The 18,611-nt window shown below is 42.5% G+C and overlaps 1 protein-coding gene across 2 annotated transcripts in view; it reads right to left on the bottom strand.

Moving 5' to 3' along the window:
• Positions 1-213: 213 nt before the first annotated feature.
• rbpms (RNA binding protein, mRNA processing factor) overlaps positions 214-18,611 on the bottom strand; it is a 39,773-nt gene continuing 21,375 nt past the window's right edge. The window contains exons 5-9 of one of the 2 annotated variants that reach the window (XM_079580416.1): positions 14,645-14,795; positions 13,421-13,548; positions 10,381-10,450; positions 1,027-1,173; positions 214-383 (exon numbers count right to left, since the gene is read on the bottom strand). In XM_079580416.1, coding sequence (XP_079436542.1) covers positions 10,388-10,450; positions 13,421-13,548; positions 14,645-14,795 — 342 coding nt within the window. In that variant the 3' untranslated portion in view covers positions 214-383; positions 1,027-1,173; positions 10,381-10,387. The remainder of the gene's footprint in view (positions 384-1,026; positions 1,174-10,380; positions 10,451-13,420; positions 13,549-14,644; positions 14,796-18,611) is intronic. The other variant, XM_079580417.1, reaches the window with a different exon arrangement.

The following is an 18,611-nucleotide window of genomic DNA, read 5'->3' as shown; positions in this document are numbered from 1 at the left end:
TATAGTCATAGAATAACATTATCCGTTAGCATTTTGTCCACACTTCCGTGCGTTTGGCCTTTCTTCATGGCTGCATAAGAACGCTCCTTTGGTCTCTACACTTGCATATACTCCGCAAAGCAAAGTCAAAGGCCTGCTTATCTTCAGAGAGGCAGACAAAGGGGGGTGTGCGCTTCTGTCACGCAATGCCTTGTACCTCATTCAAAAGGTGTCATGAGGAAGTGTAGCCAAAGTGCTGCCGGTCCGTTTCAAACTATGTAACAGTATAAAAAGGGGACGTCTTCGTATGGGGGGTGGGGGGTGGTGGTGGTTGGGGGGGGGTGGACTTGATGTGTGATGGAGGCTGGGTCTGCATGTCCTGAGGCCCGTGAGGCTGCTGCTGCCTGAGAGACACAGACACACACAGACAGGAGAGAGAGGGGGGGTTACCATGGTCACTGTGCACAATGTCAGCTAATGAAAACACAAGGGACCGACCAGGGTGAACTGTTGCACGGGATAAACATTCACGGATATGTGACCTCGGCTAAGGTCATACTTTTGGCTTTTTGATGAACATTCATGGTTTGTTAGAACCCAAAATTGTGCTCTTTAATTTTGATTGTTGATTCACAGGACTACTATATCTTCAAAGCAATAGGCTACAAAATGCTTCAAAATCAAGAGTTCTGTCATCTGATCTGGTTTTCATTTAGAATTTTTTGTTTTTATTCTTTACAAATTGTTTAAATCTAGTGGAACTTACAGCATTGAAATCATTTAGTATAATATTGAAGAATAATCAAGCCAGTTCGCAAACAGTGGCATAAAGTCACAACTTCTCTCTCCTTGTATCGATACAGCCTATTCTTTTTCTTTGCCACAATAAAAAGTGACTAGGTGTCAATTGTTGTTGCTATGCTCATGTGCATCACAAGTCTACACTTTAGTAGCCGTGCCAGAAGGAGAAGGCGACATGTGAGAGGCAGCAGAGGTGCGATTTACACCTTTGTCCTCTCCTTCAGCGCTCACGAGGCAGACACTCACCGACAGTACTGCCCAATAGGAGCAGGAGCAGGGTCAGTCCTCCTGAGTTCGAGTTGGACACAAGAAGAGGGAGGAGGAGGAGGAGGAGGAGAAGCAGTCAGCACGGGCCGTCACAGCCGCCCGGGGCCACCATCACACATCAGGAACCTGCGGGACAAGGAACAGAATCTGGTGTGAAACTCAGGGGACAAAACAGGAGGCTTTGCGGGCCTCACCTTAGGAACTAGGCTTGTGCGATACCGGAAAATAATCTGTCAAAACAAGAATGAGGGCAGCAAAATATATCGATGTCAGGACCGTTTTATTGCCAGGACAAACGGCACTGCTACGTAAAGCTTTAAAGTTTTTTTCCAATGGAGGATCCCCAGACTTGGAGGAGACACTTTGTAATGCTCTGTTCTGTATTTAATTGAAATATCTAATACATTGTAATAAAGGAAATGAAAACATTACTCCTTGTGACATCATTCCACGTCTTTCTGCCCAACATTAAACACTGCTTTGCACAATTGTTTCCATTACGATCTAACCAAAAGTATGTAGCACGACGCCATTTCAACTCAATTTGTCCATACATGTACGGCCATCTAATGATCAAATATCCGACGCACAGTTAGTCATCTGACTGTGGGTCCACTTAAGCGCTCATGAGACCTTCCCTAAACTGTTCATCCTTTGTCTCCAACTCAGAAATCCCCACTCTTAAAACAAATGCCAAAAAAAAAAAGGGAAATGGTTAACCCTCCTGGCCCTCCCCAAAACTACCCACAGATGTACGACCAAAAATAGGCATCACACGGAGACTGTGCGAGCCCCAGTTCAGGAGGGAATAGGGAAACTTCGGCGAAACAATAAACAATTAGAAATGCAAACATGACCTAAGGAGGCAGACAGAGAGGAGACCGGAGTTCCCTGAGTGCACGAGCGGAGGAGAGGGGGGGGGGGGGGGGGGGAACTAGACGCCCCGCTGCGCGTTCAATCAGGGATGGGCCAATCGATGTGCCTGTACGGTCGCATGGCTAAGCTAACGCGACGCATACCTCCAGATCGCCCCCCGTCCCGAGACGCCACGGGTTGATCATTGAACATGTCAGAGCAGATTAGGCGGAGGTTTAGTGATTCACGAGCTTAATGTGTTACATCCAATAACCGGGGCCCGGGCGCATAATGTGAGATAGGTAAACAACAAGTAGTGTTTGAGAGGGGTGTGGGAGAGGTGGGTGTTTTTTTGTTTTTTTCTTTCTTCTCGTGAATGCCTGCAGTGTTGTTGGAGAAAGGTTGGCTTCATGTCGCGAAATGTTATCAGGGAACACTGATCTCATCCAGCAAAACGGATCTGTTGTTTCAAGTCACGCCAGCGCTGCATTTGTGCTCCGGTGCAGATGGTAACAGGGACGCGCTTTAGCTCATTTGCAGCTAATGAGAAAAGACAATATTTAAAACAAATGTCCATGTGAAAACTGAAGAGAGCATGAGCGCCTTGAGCCATTAGCAGCTGACTCCCAGGGTGTTGCCAAGTGACGTTCAGCCTCTCTTCTTTGAGTCTAAATCAAATAGCATTAAAACATTCGGCTGTGGTTGATTTGGGACGTTAATTTAGACAAAAGATAAGAGCGGAAAACAGACCTCCAACAAGGCATTACTGCAGATATGTATTCATAATAACCTTCTCGCGTGTGTTTCACTTGCAGATCTCGGACTGAACAATTTTGGAAAAACATCCATTCCTTTTTTTAAATTTAATTCAGGCAGCAATTAGATTTGTGATTCATATTTCCAAATTAAGAGTCGGTTCACACTCCAAAAGCCCATTTGAGGGAAAACTGAAATAAGATTTAGCATGCTCGTTGGGCTTTTACATAATAAAACCTACAAAAATCCCAGCAATTTTGGTAGTTTGTGGAGGAGTATCTGAGTATCTAACGAACTGTAGCCTTGGTGATTTGCTAATGGCGACCATCAAAGATTATTCTGGCGATCCGAAATTGTTAATATGAAACAGAATCTCCTCCTCCTTGGGCTGTTGTGGACTTTTTTTCCGGAATTTGACATAAACTATAGTCTATATGTATGTCTGTATTTGGATGTTTTGGCCTGTGCAGTGAGAGGAATGTTCATAGGCACAGAGAGGGCAGTTGCTGACACTCCTCGAGCTCCAGCAGAGTTAAGAAGCCACGCCGAAGCTGGAGTATTCTGACTGTATGTGTTATTATTCAGCGGGGGAGCAGAGAATAAAGTCCCACTTCCTTATTAGAGAGGCCCCAGCTGCCCCCGCGCTCTCTGCTGGGAGTTCAGTCCGGCGCAGGAACCATTGCTTTTGTCAGGCGATTGGCCAAAAAAGCTCCTGAGGGCAAGCAGCCAGACTACCTAAACCCCTCACATACGAACACACACACGCACGACGGGGGCACAGAACAACACACTGGCGGGCTTTGTCAAACGGAAAATCTGGATTACCTTTCTCTACAGTTCACTACGCATTAATGTCCACTATTAGCATGTCACTGGAACCGGGCTTGTGCCAGCGCATGAATGTCACAGAAAATTCAACTCTCAGGTGAATGCCCTCAGAGACTTCAAAAGCAACTAAAAAGCAAATCCGAATAACAGCTATTTACTCACTAGCAACATTTGAATATTGAGCTTTCCCCCCTTTTAAGTGAAGGGTGCCTCAGCTTTGATATTTTATTTCTTGAAATGAAATCTGAAAGAATTAGCAGCTGTAGGAATAACTTTCAGTTTTGATTCATGGCGTGGTTTACAGCTTCAGTACGGCGTGATGAACCCACTTTGAGAAGGGCTCAGAACTGATATAATGTTGGACAGTTTTGGGTTTTAACAGTGACGCAATAGGTAGCGTTCACGTTTTAGAATGTAATGATGTCATAATGCCATACTGCCTTTGCTCTGCCCAATCCCATCAGACCTTGGAAGCTAAGCAGAAGGGCCTGGTCGGTACTTGGATGGGAGACCATTTGGTAACACCAGGAAGCCTGGCGAATGGAGTGAGTGAGTGAGTGGTTGGTGGTGGTCGGAGGGACCGATAGCGCAGACTAGTTGCCTCGCTTCCGTCAGTCTTCCCCAGGGTAGCTGTGGCTACAATAGTAGCTTACCATCACCAAGTATGGAGTGAATGAATAATGCCATGTAAAGCGTCTTTGAGGGTCAAGAAAAGCGCTATATAAAACCAATGCATTATTATTATTATAATGTGAGGTGGAGGGCAGGGGCCCATACAGTTCTATGGGAGATATACAGTTATTGTAAGAAATCTCAAACACATCAAAATGTTTTTCCTCATCAATATTTGGTAGTGATTGGATTCAGAAACCTGACATAGTATTTTTATGTCTGAAACTCATTTCTACTGGACAACATTACATTTACTCATATTTTTGCATATTGTCTCCACTTTTGGACGCCATAATCAGACATTAGTTTACGCACGACTTTGAAACAGCTTTTGATTCATGTGGATTCTCCCAGTAATCACTGAGATATTAACCAAAGACAACGAAATTGTGATGTCACGTGAACGCAACCTATTGTATCTAGGAAGTACACAGCGAAGTGCCGACACCGTAGAAGAAGAAACCGCTCAATTCAACAGCTCTGCCCAGCGGTTACTAAGTTACCACAATGGCCAATGAACATCACGTTATGTCAGATGTCATTTGTTATTTCTGACTCTATTAATCAATCAAGTATCAATGCTAATTTTTGGAAAGCACATTTTCAATTTTCCATCTCGAGTCGATAATGGATTTCTGATGATAAACTTCTCTTTCCATTACGTTTCAGCATATTTTCCATGCAGCGCCATCGACATCTTTGGATCGTTTCCCATTTCAACCGGCAGCGAGCGACACCGAGGGAGATTAGATTTCCAAAATGGATGTTATCTTGACAGGCAAAAAGCCAGGTAATTAGTGAGGCTCATTATCTGTTCTGACTAAAGACCTCAGCGCTGGGGCAGACAATAGCACCTTACTCTCAGCTGTTGCGCGCACATCCCCCCACAGTTACACTTCCTAAAGCAACAGGCGCTTATCGACCGCAGGCGCATCGCTACGCAAGCCTCAAAAGTCTCCATGCATCACCATCCTGAAGGTTAACTCTCAGTATGACTCGCACCCAGCCAACACCGGAGCATGAGACAGCAATATGGTGCAACTCAGAATAGGCTCACAGTACTCTCAGCTCAAGTTTATTCTTGTCCCGTCGCAGCTAAAAGTGTTTCAAAGGATTTCACAAGCGCTTTGTCTACCCACACACAGCCGGGGCGAATAATGTGCGTCTGCAGCTATCAATTCAAAAAGGCAGGGAAGGCCGAAAACTCAAGGTCTAATGCGGATGAAATGTTTTGTTTACAGAGCTGCAACATCTCAGGGACAATCGGAGCATCAGTTCAACAGGAAATTATGAACAGTTTGCTCCAAATGGATTTGTTGTGGGGTTGTTTTGTTTTTCATGGGAAAGCTGTCCAAGTACATACAAAACTACGGAGAAACAAATGTCTGCAATGTTGGCGTTTTTGTATGACTTTTTTTAGCTAGTGTTGAGCTAATATTGCTAAATATCAATGTCTTGTTTGTATTTTTTTCCCAGCCTACCACAGAGGAATTACCCCCATAATCTCGGCTTTGGGATCTGTCTGTGTCTTCAGTGCACGTGAAGGCAATGTGGATCCAGTGTCTTGTAGCCGTGCACTATACATAGCAGACACCCTAATTTCCCACGATTTAACTCATACATGTCTTCTGTCTGTAATTATGTCTCGATTATGAGTGGAGCCTGACTTTGCCCTCCGCTGCGCCGGATGTGGGGATGTTGTTGTTTCACCATGGGGTAATATCCACTGGGGCGGCCCGACTGACCAAATGACTTCCTCCCAGTTTGATAGAGGAATAATTATTTCCTCCAAGCCCCTCCCTTCTCACACACATTCCCTCCTTTCCTGACAAAAAAAAAGAAATCCCCTTAAAATGGCAAAGACGGGTTATTTCTTTTTTTTTTTTGCTTCCTCCATGATGCAGCGATGCGAGGGCAGGTACAGGACTAGCACTAATCAACAGCTTGATGAATGCGCGACAGCACCACCACCCACCGCCTCGCCTGCTGCTCCCTCAGGGGTCGCTGGGACATGTCTGATCCTGTCCGGGGCCGGTCGGAGGGAAATGGGGAAGGAGAGACTGGCGCCTCCAGCACGTACAGTCACTCAACGTAGATGCGCTCGGGAGCGGGGGACTTATCAAGTTTTGTGGTTTGATTTTTTAACAGCGTTTGAGTCAGATGTTGGCATATTGTGAGCTCCATCACCAACAATAAACTAATGTGTCATTGGCCCTACTGTATTGCAAAAACAAAGAACAAAAGATAAACCTGACAGCTTCTGAAGCTCATATGACAAGGTTTTCCAGTTAATTGTTACTTAGTTTGATTGAATAACACCGGTGGAAAGTAATAATTATACGAGGTGAGGTGGCAATTTCATTTCATTTTGTCAAAAAAGTGAACATGAACATGTGACAGAGAACAGAACAGAGTGTCAAAATCCATTTAATAATCTGTGTAAGCTCTCATTCGCACATGAGTTTTCAATTGTAGGAAAAAAGTTATCAAGCCGCCATCTGTAGTGGGATGTTTGGTGTTTGATGTTTTGCCTCTCACCTCGAGGCTTCATCAGTAACTAACAATCTCTCTTTATTTTTTTATTAAAGGCACAGTCTATGTTAATAAACATCACTGTAAACATGCCAGTATTAGACAAAGGGCTATGAATTTTTGTATGCCAAAATATAACAAAGGATAAAATAAATGAAATCAACGGCTCTGACAAACACTCTTTAAAGGCTCCGGTACCAAAAGTTGAGAAACACAGAAGACTAGCTTGAATGGAAAAGTGCAGCCTAAAATTAATTCCTTTATAATTTATGTTAACCCAAGTCTTCATCTAATTATTTTAATAAAGTTTCATAAGGAAAAACCCCCCGAGGCCTGTTCTGGGTGCCTCAGCAGTTCACTGCGTATATTCCCCGTTTATGACCTCTGCAGGCATTACATCCTCCCTTTGTCCCAACATCTTTACAATTCTCCAAAGTGCACTTCTTTGTCATAAAACGGGAATTCCAAAGCACTTTTTAGATTAAAAATTGTATTTCATGCCTGCAGCGTTTGAGAAAATGACAAACACGGAATAATATCGGCTGTATACTGCCTGCCAATAACTTTGTAAGAGATCTTTGTTTGACACGGCGCGCAATAACAGACTTTGAGATCGCGTGACATCCAAGAGCAATAAATTTCAGATTCAAGCCTTCAAATAGTAATAGAAATAATCAGTTTGAAGATATGAGATTAAATTTATTCCCATAAGGTTTTTAACAAGAATAACAATATCTTTCTCTTCTTCCTTATTCTGCCACTGCCATAATGCCGTGCGTGCTGTTTCAGAAGCAGAATGCATGAATGTATGTAAATCATGTGTAGTGCGTGACTTATGCATGAGAGTCCAAAGCGTGACAGCTGACAACTGTTATTCCTGTTTTTATGTTTCTTCAGGCATAAAAAATAACCTCAACAACAGACAGTGACGACAGCTGATGTTATTATAAGTATCGTATACAGCAGAGAGACTAGAGTTAGACAGCATTATTCTAAGCCTCTATAAATAACTAAAAGGCACGGGCAGACGACTATCGGCATACCAGTGCTCCTCAAACTTCTCACTACCACCTCATAAAATACGATCAGGACTTAAGCGGGTAAAATAAAGAGTCAGAAATAGATATAAATCAGACTATGATAAGGTTATACTGGTGCTAAGCAATGTCTAAACCAGAAACACACCTCACTTAAATGATTTTTAATTAACATGAATGAAATATAAAATTACCTGAAGAAGCCCAAATACTACAAGTTTAAGAACCGCTTGTCTTGTCTACTCTACACCACACACCAATATATTGTACTGTAGCAGTTGTAATAATAGTTGAAAATAATTCTAACCATGTATGACTTAAATCATGTTAAAAATGCCAATCGGGTTTATTTAAATGTTTTATTTTTAAAGCAGTACTAAGTAACTTGTGTACCTTAATAAATCCTTTTTGTAGTCCTTCTGGGGGTAATACAGATCTTTCATCTCTCCTGGTGTCTTTCCCTGCTCCGACCCGGAGGCGCAATACACACTAATGGAATGACGCAGAAGAAGCTAACAGGCTAACGGGCAAAGCTAACTGTGGGCTAGCTAAACAGTATTTACAGCCAAGTTTGAGTGAAAAAAATATCTCCATTGTGTGGAATTGGATGTACAATATCCCTCTCTCCCTTTGTCTTTTCTATCAGCGTAGTATTTACTCTCACGGACAACATGCTATGACACCTGCAGTGGCGCTTATGGCCTCTAGGGGCATGAGTTTCTTAGTTCTGCTTTAAAGTCTGACATTTAGAAGAGTTCAAATTGTTCAAAGTGTGCACAAAACCACAAATGAGGGAAGCAGCTGCAGCTCAGTCACATTAAGTCATACATTTTTCAGCAACACTACAATAGATTTCATCCCAAAACATGAAAGTTGTGCCGTTTCCTGTGATTCATTAACAAACTTTAACATTGGACAAGCTAGTATCCCATTCTTTCAATATCCGGCCTCCTGCACGAACGCAGGTTATTAAAGGGACGTTATTAGTCTCCTAAGCGTTAAAGCACCAGTGTTTCTCCACACGGCCGTTACGAGCAGCTGGTTAAGAAGAACAAGGAGCTGAAGGAGCGGTAGCGGCAGGTGCAGACGATGAAGCCTAAAGTGGCCCCCGGAGCATTCTGGGTAATGACTGCCACTGAACCGGGTCTGAGAGGGTTCAGCAGTCCTTGGGTGAACGTGCAGCATAACCGCTAATATCAAAGCCGGTTCTTATTAGCATTTTGCCTTATATTTGCTGAGCTCTACCTTGTTACTAAAACATTGGCGCTCGTTGCATATTCCGTTTGACTCTTTTGCCTTTGATGCCGGGGATCAAACTTGAGCGTTCGACACACGGGAGGAGATAATGGTGTTCTGAATTTTTTAACCTGCGGGATATTACCTATATGAGCGATTTGATCATGTTTTGGAGGTGAACTAGTAATTCATATTTTGTTGCAATCTGTAAATGTGTCTGTTTTCAAAATTGTACAATAAGAGCAATCAGGGTAAGGTAATAATAATAAAGACAGAGTTGACTACCAATAACTTATTGATTTAGTTTAAATTAAGGATGCACCGATCTGATTCTGGTATCAGAGCCTATACCCGACATAATACGATATCAGGAATCGGCAACAAATATCCGATACAGAACCGATACCAGTTTTGGCTGTCACTGTTTTATAAACACAACTTTCATCAACTAACCTAAGTGGATATTGGAACGCAGTATGTCATTTTGAAGCTCAGAACTACGAGAATTCAAACGCTGAGTTAACTTAACTTAAACGTATTTTCGATTTCTGTGCAAAATGACAAGGCTAGCAATAGCATGCTAAAGCTAGTGGCAGTATGCTAATGCTAACGGACACTCAAGGCTGGGACAGAAAATATGGTTGGAAAGTAAAGTAGCCTAATAAAATAAACTAGTGTTTGTATTTTAGTTTATGAAATGCTGTTAAGGAATAGCTGATCTAACATATTAGTTATGCACAAGTCATGTAAGTTGTTCATATAAATGTAACCTAAATAGCTGGTCATATAATTAGTGTAGAAAAGTCCAGTTATTATTGTTGAATGTTTATTAATAGATAGATTGCCTGTAACTGAAAACAAAAATAAGACTACAATGATCTCACAATGGCGAAAGAAGTACCAACTTTTTCACTCACAGCAACTACTTTTAAGAAAGTCGCTTGGTATCGGACAATATCGGATATCGGCAGGCGCTCAAACCCCAGGAATCGGCATCAGTATCGAAAGCCAACCAGCTGGATCGGTGCATCTCTAGTTTAAACACAATGACTGTCTGGTAGCAGCTAGCACATCATTAGCATGTACACCAGCGCTTAAATAATATAGGTTTCAGATATGTTATATTATGATGGACAGGTTGCGAAAATGCGAAAACGTATTAACACCACAAAAACAAACTAGTAGAAATGAGTGTCTAATTTTGTGCAGTACATTTCAGTGTACTTCATTTGCACACATTTTATTCTTGTCACCAACGGAGAGCAGCTTAAAACCATCACAAAGACAGTGCTCGCCATATGACCATCCTTACTTACAGTATGTTTAGCTACGAGGCAGATCATGTTTATCCCATGTGTCACCGCATATATCATGATATTTTATGTATGTTACGTGCATGGGGGCGCTCGCTACTCACACATACTTCAGCAGAACTGCCTGGACTTCCATCCCTGAGGAGTTCCATCTGCAGGTGGGAGCCAGCGGATCTAAACAAACCGCAGACACAGATGTTGAGATGTACACGTGGAGCTGCTAAACACGGGCTGAATCTTTATGTTGCAGGCGCCGTTTGCACAGTCTGTCAGTAAACAACCTGCCGCTGCTTCTCAAACTAGCCCCTAACAATGGTGAACACTACTGGATGTGTGCCAAAGTTCACAAACACAGAAAGACGTTTACAGAGGAGCCACGTCGATTAGGGCTGCACGTTTTCAGAAATATACCTTATTATCATTTTTCTCCAACAAACACTACAATTAGATTTGCAATATATTTTTAAATCAAGCCTTGGTTCACCGTGCGCATTTTAACACATCCAGGAGCATTAACATTTGAGAGACAACCTCGATTAACTGTGCTGCTCTAATTTTGACTGAACTGTGAGTGAACTAGTACAAAATGTCTCTGCACTGTCTGACAGACCAAAAATATTACCGTTATTATTGTCCATTTGTATTCCTACTGATACTTGGCAATAGATTTTAGTGCTTACTAGCATGCCCTACTTAATGCTATTGCCAGATAAAAGCCAAGACTATCATAGTTAATAGATCGGCTGGTTCACTGTATAGATTTTTTCCGTTCGCATTAGGCTTATGCTGACGCTCGTCGATGACTAAACCAGGAAATGTGAGCAGCAATGCAGTTACTCTCGTTCAAAGCCGAGGATACATTAGATTCATTTTGATGCACAAGACAAATAGTTTGTGGTGCACCCTGAGTGTAAGTGCTTCATTAAAATGTACGTCTTAGATTAAAAAGCTTTTTACTGAAGTTCATTGTAGTTATGCTCAAATTGATTTCAAGGTAGTTATAGCAACAAAGCTCCTTCTGTGATCACGTTATCTTGGAGGTTTGACGTCAGCTTCTTTGGTTACAGGCCAATGGGGCTAAAGATTTTCTTGTAGTATTAGTCACTTAAAGGTTTTACAGTTCCGAATAAGTGTTCGTGGAGGTTTAACAGACAGAGTTAGCAGGTTTCCTACATGATGAACACTCGTCAATGACAGATTTGTTTGTTTGTTTTTGTACAGACTACCTAATTAGCCTTCCACAATTTGCAGCTTTTGTGCATACTTTTTTAACAGCACATAATGATGATATAATTAAGAAAATGTTGTCTTTGTTTTAGAGGGCTCTAACAAGTACAAGCAGTAACAGAATGGCATGTTAATATTCAGATCCAGGAATGTATAAAACTCAACAGGGAAAAGTCCAGTGAAAGAAGCACACACTAAAATAGAAAGCTACCAGCATATGGCTCAGGGGTTAAATGCTAAAATCAGACCCTGTCGAAAAGATGCCTTTTGCATGTGAAGACGCTGTGTGCATGAGGGCTACATCGCCCCAAACATGCCAGCTAGACACTTTCACCTCATTCAAATTCTGACATCATCGGCTCCTGTCTTAGCTTAGGGCCCTTCTTGCTGATATAACTTTATATCTGCAAGAGAGATATGGAAATACAAAAGATCAAAGGAAAAATGAACTCTCCTTTTTGAGGCTAAATTTACTTGTGCCTGAAATAAGTAACGGTCGATAATACTTTGAAAACCTATCAGCAAAACAAAAACGTGAAACAGTAGAAGAAGTAGAAAACAGGCGTCGTGAGCGGGGATCGATACTGAACTCTGACGCAAACTCACAGAGGAGCCGGGCAGATTAGAGCTCCTCAATAAAGGAGCAGAGCCAGGCTTTTTTAATTAATGAAGCTGTGATAATAATACTGAGCTTTCACACACAGTTTTATGAGGTGCGATGTCCAGTAATTGCCATCAAGTCACGATTCAAAAGTAGATCATAGCTTTCAGGGGATGTGGTCTGGTAATATTGGATTGCTAATAGCAGATGTGGTGGTTTCTCAGTTAGGTTAGTACAAGAAAGAAATAGAGCTTCTATATCTCCTATAACTACCCAGGGGTTCCCAAAGTGGGGGTTGAGACCCACAAGGTTCAAGATATAATTATTTTGGTTAGCAGCGATATAATACAATAAAAAGCCATATTTAAATGTTTTAACAAATGAGATGACAACAAGTGCTAATTTTACATTGCAATAGATAGATATACTGCCTGACCAAAAAAAGGTCAGCACATAGATTTAATTTACTGTTCTGGTCTATGTGCCAAAGAATGAGATCAGCTGACGACCTGAACATTCTGAACGATGGATTTTCTTCTTATCTGATGACACGGGCATATTCCAAGATGCCAGGAGTCATCACCGCACATTGTAAAAGAGTGGTTCAAGGAGCATGACAAGCATTGACCAGATCTTAGACAATTGAGAATCTTTGGGATGTGCTGGAGAAGGCTTTGTACAGTGGTCACACTCTCTCATCATCAATAAAATGAGAAAATAGTGCAACATTGGATCTTTTGAAGCTAAAGGCGCTTTGAAGGAACAAGATATGTTCTTACCTGAGATTAGACGAGTTGATGTGTAACGACTCACGTAACCGCATTTAAATAGGGAAAACGTGGAAGAGCTTAGTCGCTTTTAACTTCACCCCGTTTGGCTCCATCGAGGAGAGGATGAGAGGCTAAATGCTAACAACAGCTTCGGTCTTTTTGCGTGACTGAGAGCACGCACAAAGACCAGACAGGTACGCATCAACTCGTCTAAGCTCAGGTAAGAACATGTCTCAGCATGGAAAAACAGTGGCCTGTTCCTTTAATCAAATATTAGAACTTTATTTTTGTGGCCACTTTTTTTTTTTTGGTCAGGCAGTGTAGATAAAAAAGAAGATCTTGATTTGCTGAGTAGCCCCTCCTGCTGTCTGCTGATTATATAATGAAATCCCATCATGTTAAATGCTCATATAAATGACACAGAGTGCTTGTGTGATGAGCTCATGCTGATTTCAGATGTGGCAGGTCACAAACAGGTGGTAGCAGGTGGCAGCAGGTGACTGGGTGCCCTGGGACGTAATTTTCTTCTTTTTTTTTTTTTTTTACCTGAGCGTGGAGCGAGGAGGGGTAGGTGAAAGCGGGAGGGAGGGCCGGCGACAGCTCTGCCGGGTACAGCGGGTATGACGCCCACACGTCTGGGCTGCTGGGATAGAGAGCAGGCACTGTGAGCTCATCTGTGGAAAGAAGAAGGAGGAGTGCGGTGAGGAGGGGTGGCCGAGTGGACGGGCGAGGGGGGCGGGGTGAGGTGAGACATGGGTGACAATAATCTGAAGGAGCTTTCCTCAAAAACTCCACCTCGGAGGAAAACTCCCCAGTTGTGATGATTTACCAGCGAGTGCACAGAAGGGTGACAAAGGCGCCGAGTGGTACCAAGCGAGTTTGAAAAATAAATCAATCAGATAAATGCACAATTTGAGAAGCATTTCCCCCCACGGCGCTCCCCTGCGTCTCCTGGTAACCACTTATCCGAGCGTGATCAGAAAAATGCCCCATTTGAACACGCCTTATCAGGAAATGACAGCAATTTCTCCCCTGCAGATTACGTCATGCTTTCATTAATGGTTTCCTTCCATGCGCACGGAGTACTCGCACACCCCGCTCTCTGCCAATATGAAGAAGAAAAAAAAACACGCACACACATCCCAGATAAGAGCGGTTTGGTCACTGCGGAGGAATGCACAACCACAGCCGGCCCATGTTCAACCATCAACGGCTGAGACTTGCTGAATGCTTAACCACTCGAAAAATGTTTAACTCAACAGGAGAAAGGTACAAGGCTGCATTAGCAAATTTCGCATCCAGTCCGGGGTCAAATATAAATGATTAATCCAGACCACACTGCATTAAAGTTTCCCAAGATAACAGTTGGCGACTATTCAGCTAATTTGTAAGTCTGATGGATATATTTTAGTTGGAAAGTCATTGATTGGCCCACAAAAAGAACAAAAGCATTTAGCCCTGAACTAGAATGTAAAGTCCTTGTTATAAGCAGATTTTTTTTTTTACTTATAGAGTCAATCTGCAAGGACCTGCAGTTCGTGAGTTGCTAAAAATACTGCCTCGGAAAGATAATGTTTCTCCGATGAGCCACCACTTTTAATAGGTCTGTCTTTAGATTAATTTGAAGTCACAGCTGGAAGGCAGAAATAAAGAGAAACAGCTGGTGTACCTCTAAAACCAAAAAACCTGGGGGCTTGAAAGGCACCGACACAGGCCCGCCACAGTAAGGGGGATCTCGCAGACAGACGGGCCGGCGAAGGCTGTACTCACATGGGTCTCTGCTGATGAACTGTGGCCCGGGGCTCTGCTGGGACGGAGGGGGGTTGGGAGTGCCAACCAGCTTGTTCTTGGCCATTTTGGTGTTGGCCTTGGCAAACTCCAACCGCAGGGTTTGAGGGATTTCTGGATCAAACCGGACGCCCTGTGATCAAAGGCACATGGAGCAGAAGTGGTCAGGGGAAAAATGGCTTCCTAGAAAGGCTTTCAGTGTAGTTTTATAGAGCTGATCAAAGCCACTGGAGCAGTTTGGTAGTGCAAAGCCACAGGAATGTTCATAAAATCATCACTATTTACTTTAGTAAAATACATTGTCAAAGAATTTCCAAGTACAACGTCATAGCCTTTAACTGTGTGAGATTCAGACCAAGTAAAAAAAAACACCAAAGAAACAATTCGCCACTCAGCAAGGGAGTTATTTACAGGCCTGTGCTACTGCTTAAACATGAATGTTTCTTGGAAGATTGCTAAAAGACGACCCTTGGGAGGTGATTGTAAGAGAGATTACAGTTCACCGCATGACCACTCTTAATAAGGTTAAAGATTAGTTTAGCGATGCTGTGCTTTGGAAACATTAACCTCGTAAAGGCATTGTTTTTTTCTCTTTACCGCAGTACTAATGACGCTATGGATAATGACAGACCTCACATGTTGTTTAAAGGTGGAGTCGGCTGCTACAGTCGTGCCTATACTGCAAACTCTGCCGTGTCCAGTCTGTGCACACGCTGATAAAGTGTTTGGGATCTGGCAACAATTTTTGGCTTTTTAGAATTTACCGCTAAAGAGAAAGGCTACAAAGGAATTGCCTCCTCATTCTTAAGTGTCAAAAAAAATGCCAGAAACTTCGAGCCACTTCGAGTCTCTTACAGCCCGTTGCCTGCTGGAAATGGTTCACAGTGGATCAGGGATTTATTTTTTGTTCTAAACATCAAATGCATGTGATGACAGACAGCACTTGCAAATGAATACACAACTAACTTGGCTGGCATGATGTCACTGTAGCCACGGGGCACTGGGGGCCTCTCCGCACTCTACCTACTGAACTCTGCAAACGTAACTTAATATCAAGCTTCAAATCCTGTGTTTGGCATGACCTACAGCGAGAACCAGTGTTCCGAACGAGCCATAAATACTAGAGAGGTGTTGGGATGCCGCTGCTGGATGGCTTTGGAAATCCCAGCGCCCCCCAGCTTGGCAAAGGCACTCTCCACTGACATTGAGTTTACATTTCAGTATGTGGGTTTATACGTGATCTGGTTGGGTTTGTAGACCCAGAAATGCAATCTTGTAGCAGTTACTTAAAGTGGATGTAATTGAGGCTTAAATGCAATAGTTTGGGTACCTCCTCGATGATATTTCTCAAGAAAAGAGAAGTAAGGAGTGTGGAAGTGGCCTAGAGCGCTCTCTGCAGGCGCCGGTGGGAGTTACACGCAATAAAACAGCTTTCACCTTCAGTAAATGGCATGCTAGCAAATCAAGCGTGCCGAGATGAACATACTTTGCGAACAGAACTGGGCAGCATGGATCCTGTGAAAAAGTGGAGGACCGTTTTGTGTTACTTCTATATGCACCAGAATCCAGGAAATAAATTAATTGGCAGTTAATCAGCGGTTGAAGAAGAAAGGTAAAGTGAACAGGATTACATATAACATGACTAAAAGCTCAAAAAAGGGGATTTTGCATCACAATATCGCTTTAAAGAAGTACTAAGTAACTTGTTTACTTTAATAAATCCTTTCATTAGTTTCTCTGGGGGCAATACTGTGTTAATAGTCTTTCATCTCCCCCTAGTGTCTCTGGCCAAAAAAACACAATTGCAACTTTGCTGCGTATGGGTCGGAGTCACCAATACACACTAATGCAATCACGAATAAGAAGCTAACAGGCTAACGGGCAAAGCTAACTGCGGGCTAGCGCCACTTAAACAGTATTTACAGCCAAGTTTGAGTGAAAGAAACGATCTCCATTGTGTAACTGGATGTGCAATATCCCTCTGTCCCTTTGTCTTTTCTGTCAGCGTAGTATTTACTCTCATGGACAATTAATGAGTAAAAAAATGCAACATGCTACAACACCTGCAGTGACTCTTATGGCTTCTAGGGGAATGAGTTATGTAGCACTGCTTTATAGATTTTTTCCCTCAAATAAAACATAAAATCATAGCCTGATTTATGAAGCCAGACATTTTTCCTCTTAAACTTATCAATTAGACTCATTTGGGACAGTGCTACATCAAACAGCCGCCATGTCACGCAGCCCAAATCATCGTTTTCCCTCAATTACTCATGCTTGAGGAAAACTAAAATATTTGTCCTCCAACTTCATGCAGAAAACAATGCGGCTATTTGTTTTTGCCCGGGCCTCATAAGTAACACGGCCTGGACTAATTTCCCCCAGCCCCATAAACAGCCGCTAATTAACCTCCTTTGATTGTCTATAAAACACACGGATCGGATCAATGGAAGGGGGAAAGAGCTGAAGTTCTCTGCAGTAAAAAAAAACGAAAAAAAAAAAAAAAAACCTCGCCTCGATCCCGCAGGCAGAGCCCAGACCGACGCGGGATAGGGCTTCTCATGAAGGGAGGGGAATTAACTAGGATATCAGAGGCTCAGCGCTCTCACAGCCTCTGCCAGTCGGAGGTATAATAAGGTATATGTTCGTAATGAGGCTCGGTTTGAACACCTTTCAGAGCGATCAAATCTCCACCTTGATTCGTGTAATCCCTTTAACTTCTTATAGTTTTAATGACGAGCGTAATCACCTCAGTTTTCTATAGGAGCCACTTAACTTTCTCAAATGCATGCAGAAGAAAAGGCTTTGATTGGTGTTGGTGTTTTAGCTGTGTGGCTTATTTTATGGGGAGCTGTATTTGACATATCAGTGACTGAAGACAAAAAGATTTCATGGATTGTGCATTTACCTCTAAACAAAATGGCACATTCAGGTCCTGGTCAGGGCATTACAATGGGATCCATACATTGACTGAAGTCTGCACTCTCCTGGGTACGTCTTGTGCAGCTTTTCCTGTCTTTCCCCTGCTCGGATATGCAGATAGATGTTTGAAAACTCTGCCTTATCTCCATATGACCCGGGGGACCCAGCTTCTTCTCTCCCCCCCTCAAAAAAAAAACACGCTCAATTCTCATCCCCATCGAGCCACTCTCAGCAAACAGTCCCACTATTGTTGGCACATAATCAGATGATAATTTCTATCTTTCTCTCAACTCGCTCTGCTCTGCCTTTGATGCACTCCAGCACTTCGACATCTGAAAAGTTGACAAAACAGCATCCTTTTTAGTGACAGCTACATCACTTAAAAAAGAGGGAGGTGGGTGGTGCATATCTAGACATTAGACTGACGATAGCGAAATATAGCACATTCGGTGAGAGTTTGTTTGAAGACAAAGGGAATAAAGCCCTTTGTGAGCTGGTTGCGTTTTGAATTTGACTCATCAAGGCAAAGCTGGAAAAAAAAGTGAGATTAAAATTAAACCCAAGATCAATATCTAGTATTTCTACGTGGAGGAAGAGCTAATTTTCCTGTGCTGAAAGTCGGTGACCTTGCAGGATGCGTGGGGGAGCGTCAAGCACAAGGCTTTTGTTTTACACTTGGAGCATATTTCTACTGACTTCTGTTGCAGTTTTCAGTAACAATCAAAGATCTGGTTTAAAAAGAGTTATATTTTCTATCTTTAATCCGAAACATGACCATAACCTCGCATTTGTTCTATTAAAAAAAACTATATCCTCATACATCTACTTAAGAAGGGTAATTGTCTTTTTCATACAGGTTGAAGTGATCAAATTACAAGATTTGAATTTGATTTGGATTAATTTAGATGATTGTTTATGCTAGAAATAGTTGACCTCTTACTTAATTGTTGTGGCTGGTGGATTGCTTTAATGCTTTTCAAACAAATCGAAGTTAGACATGAAAGAATTTGCATAAAGACCCAAAATG

This window comes from Gobius niger (genome assembly GCF_951799975.1).
Source record: "Gobius niger genome assembly, chromosome: 21".
Classification (NCBI taxonomy): Eukaryota; Metazoa; Chordata; class Actinopteri; order Gobiiformes; family Gobiidae; genus Gobius; species Gobius niger.
This window is presented reverse-complemented; position numbering and strand designations above follow the sequence as displayed.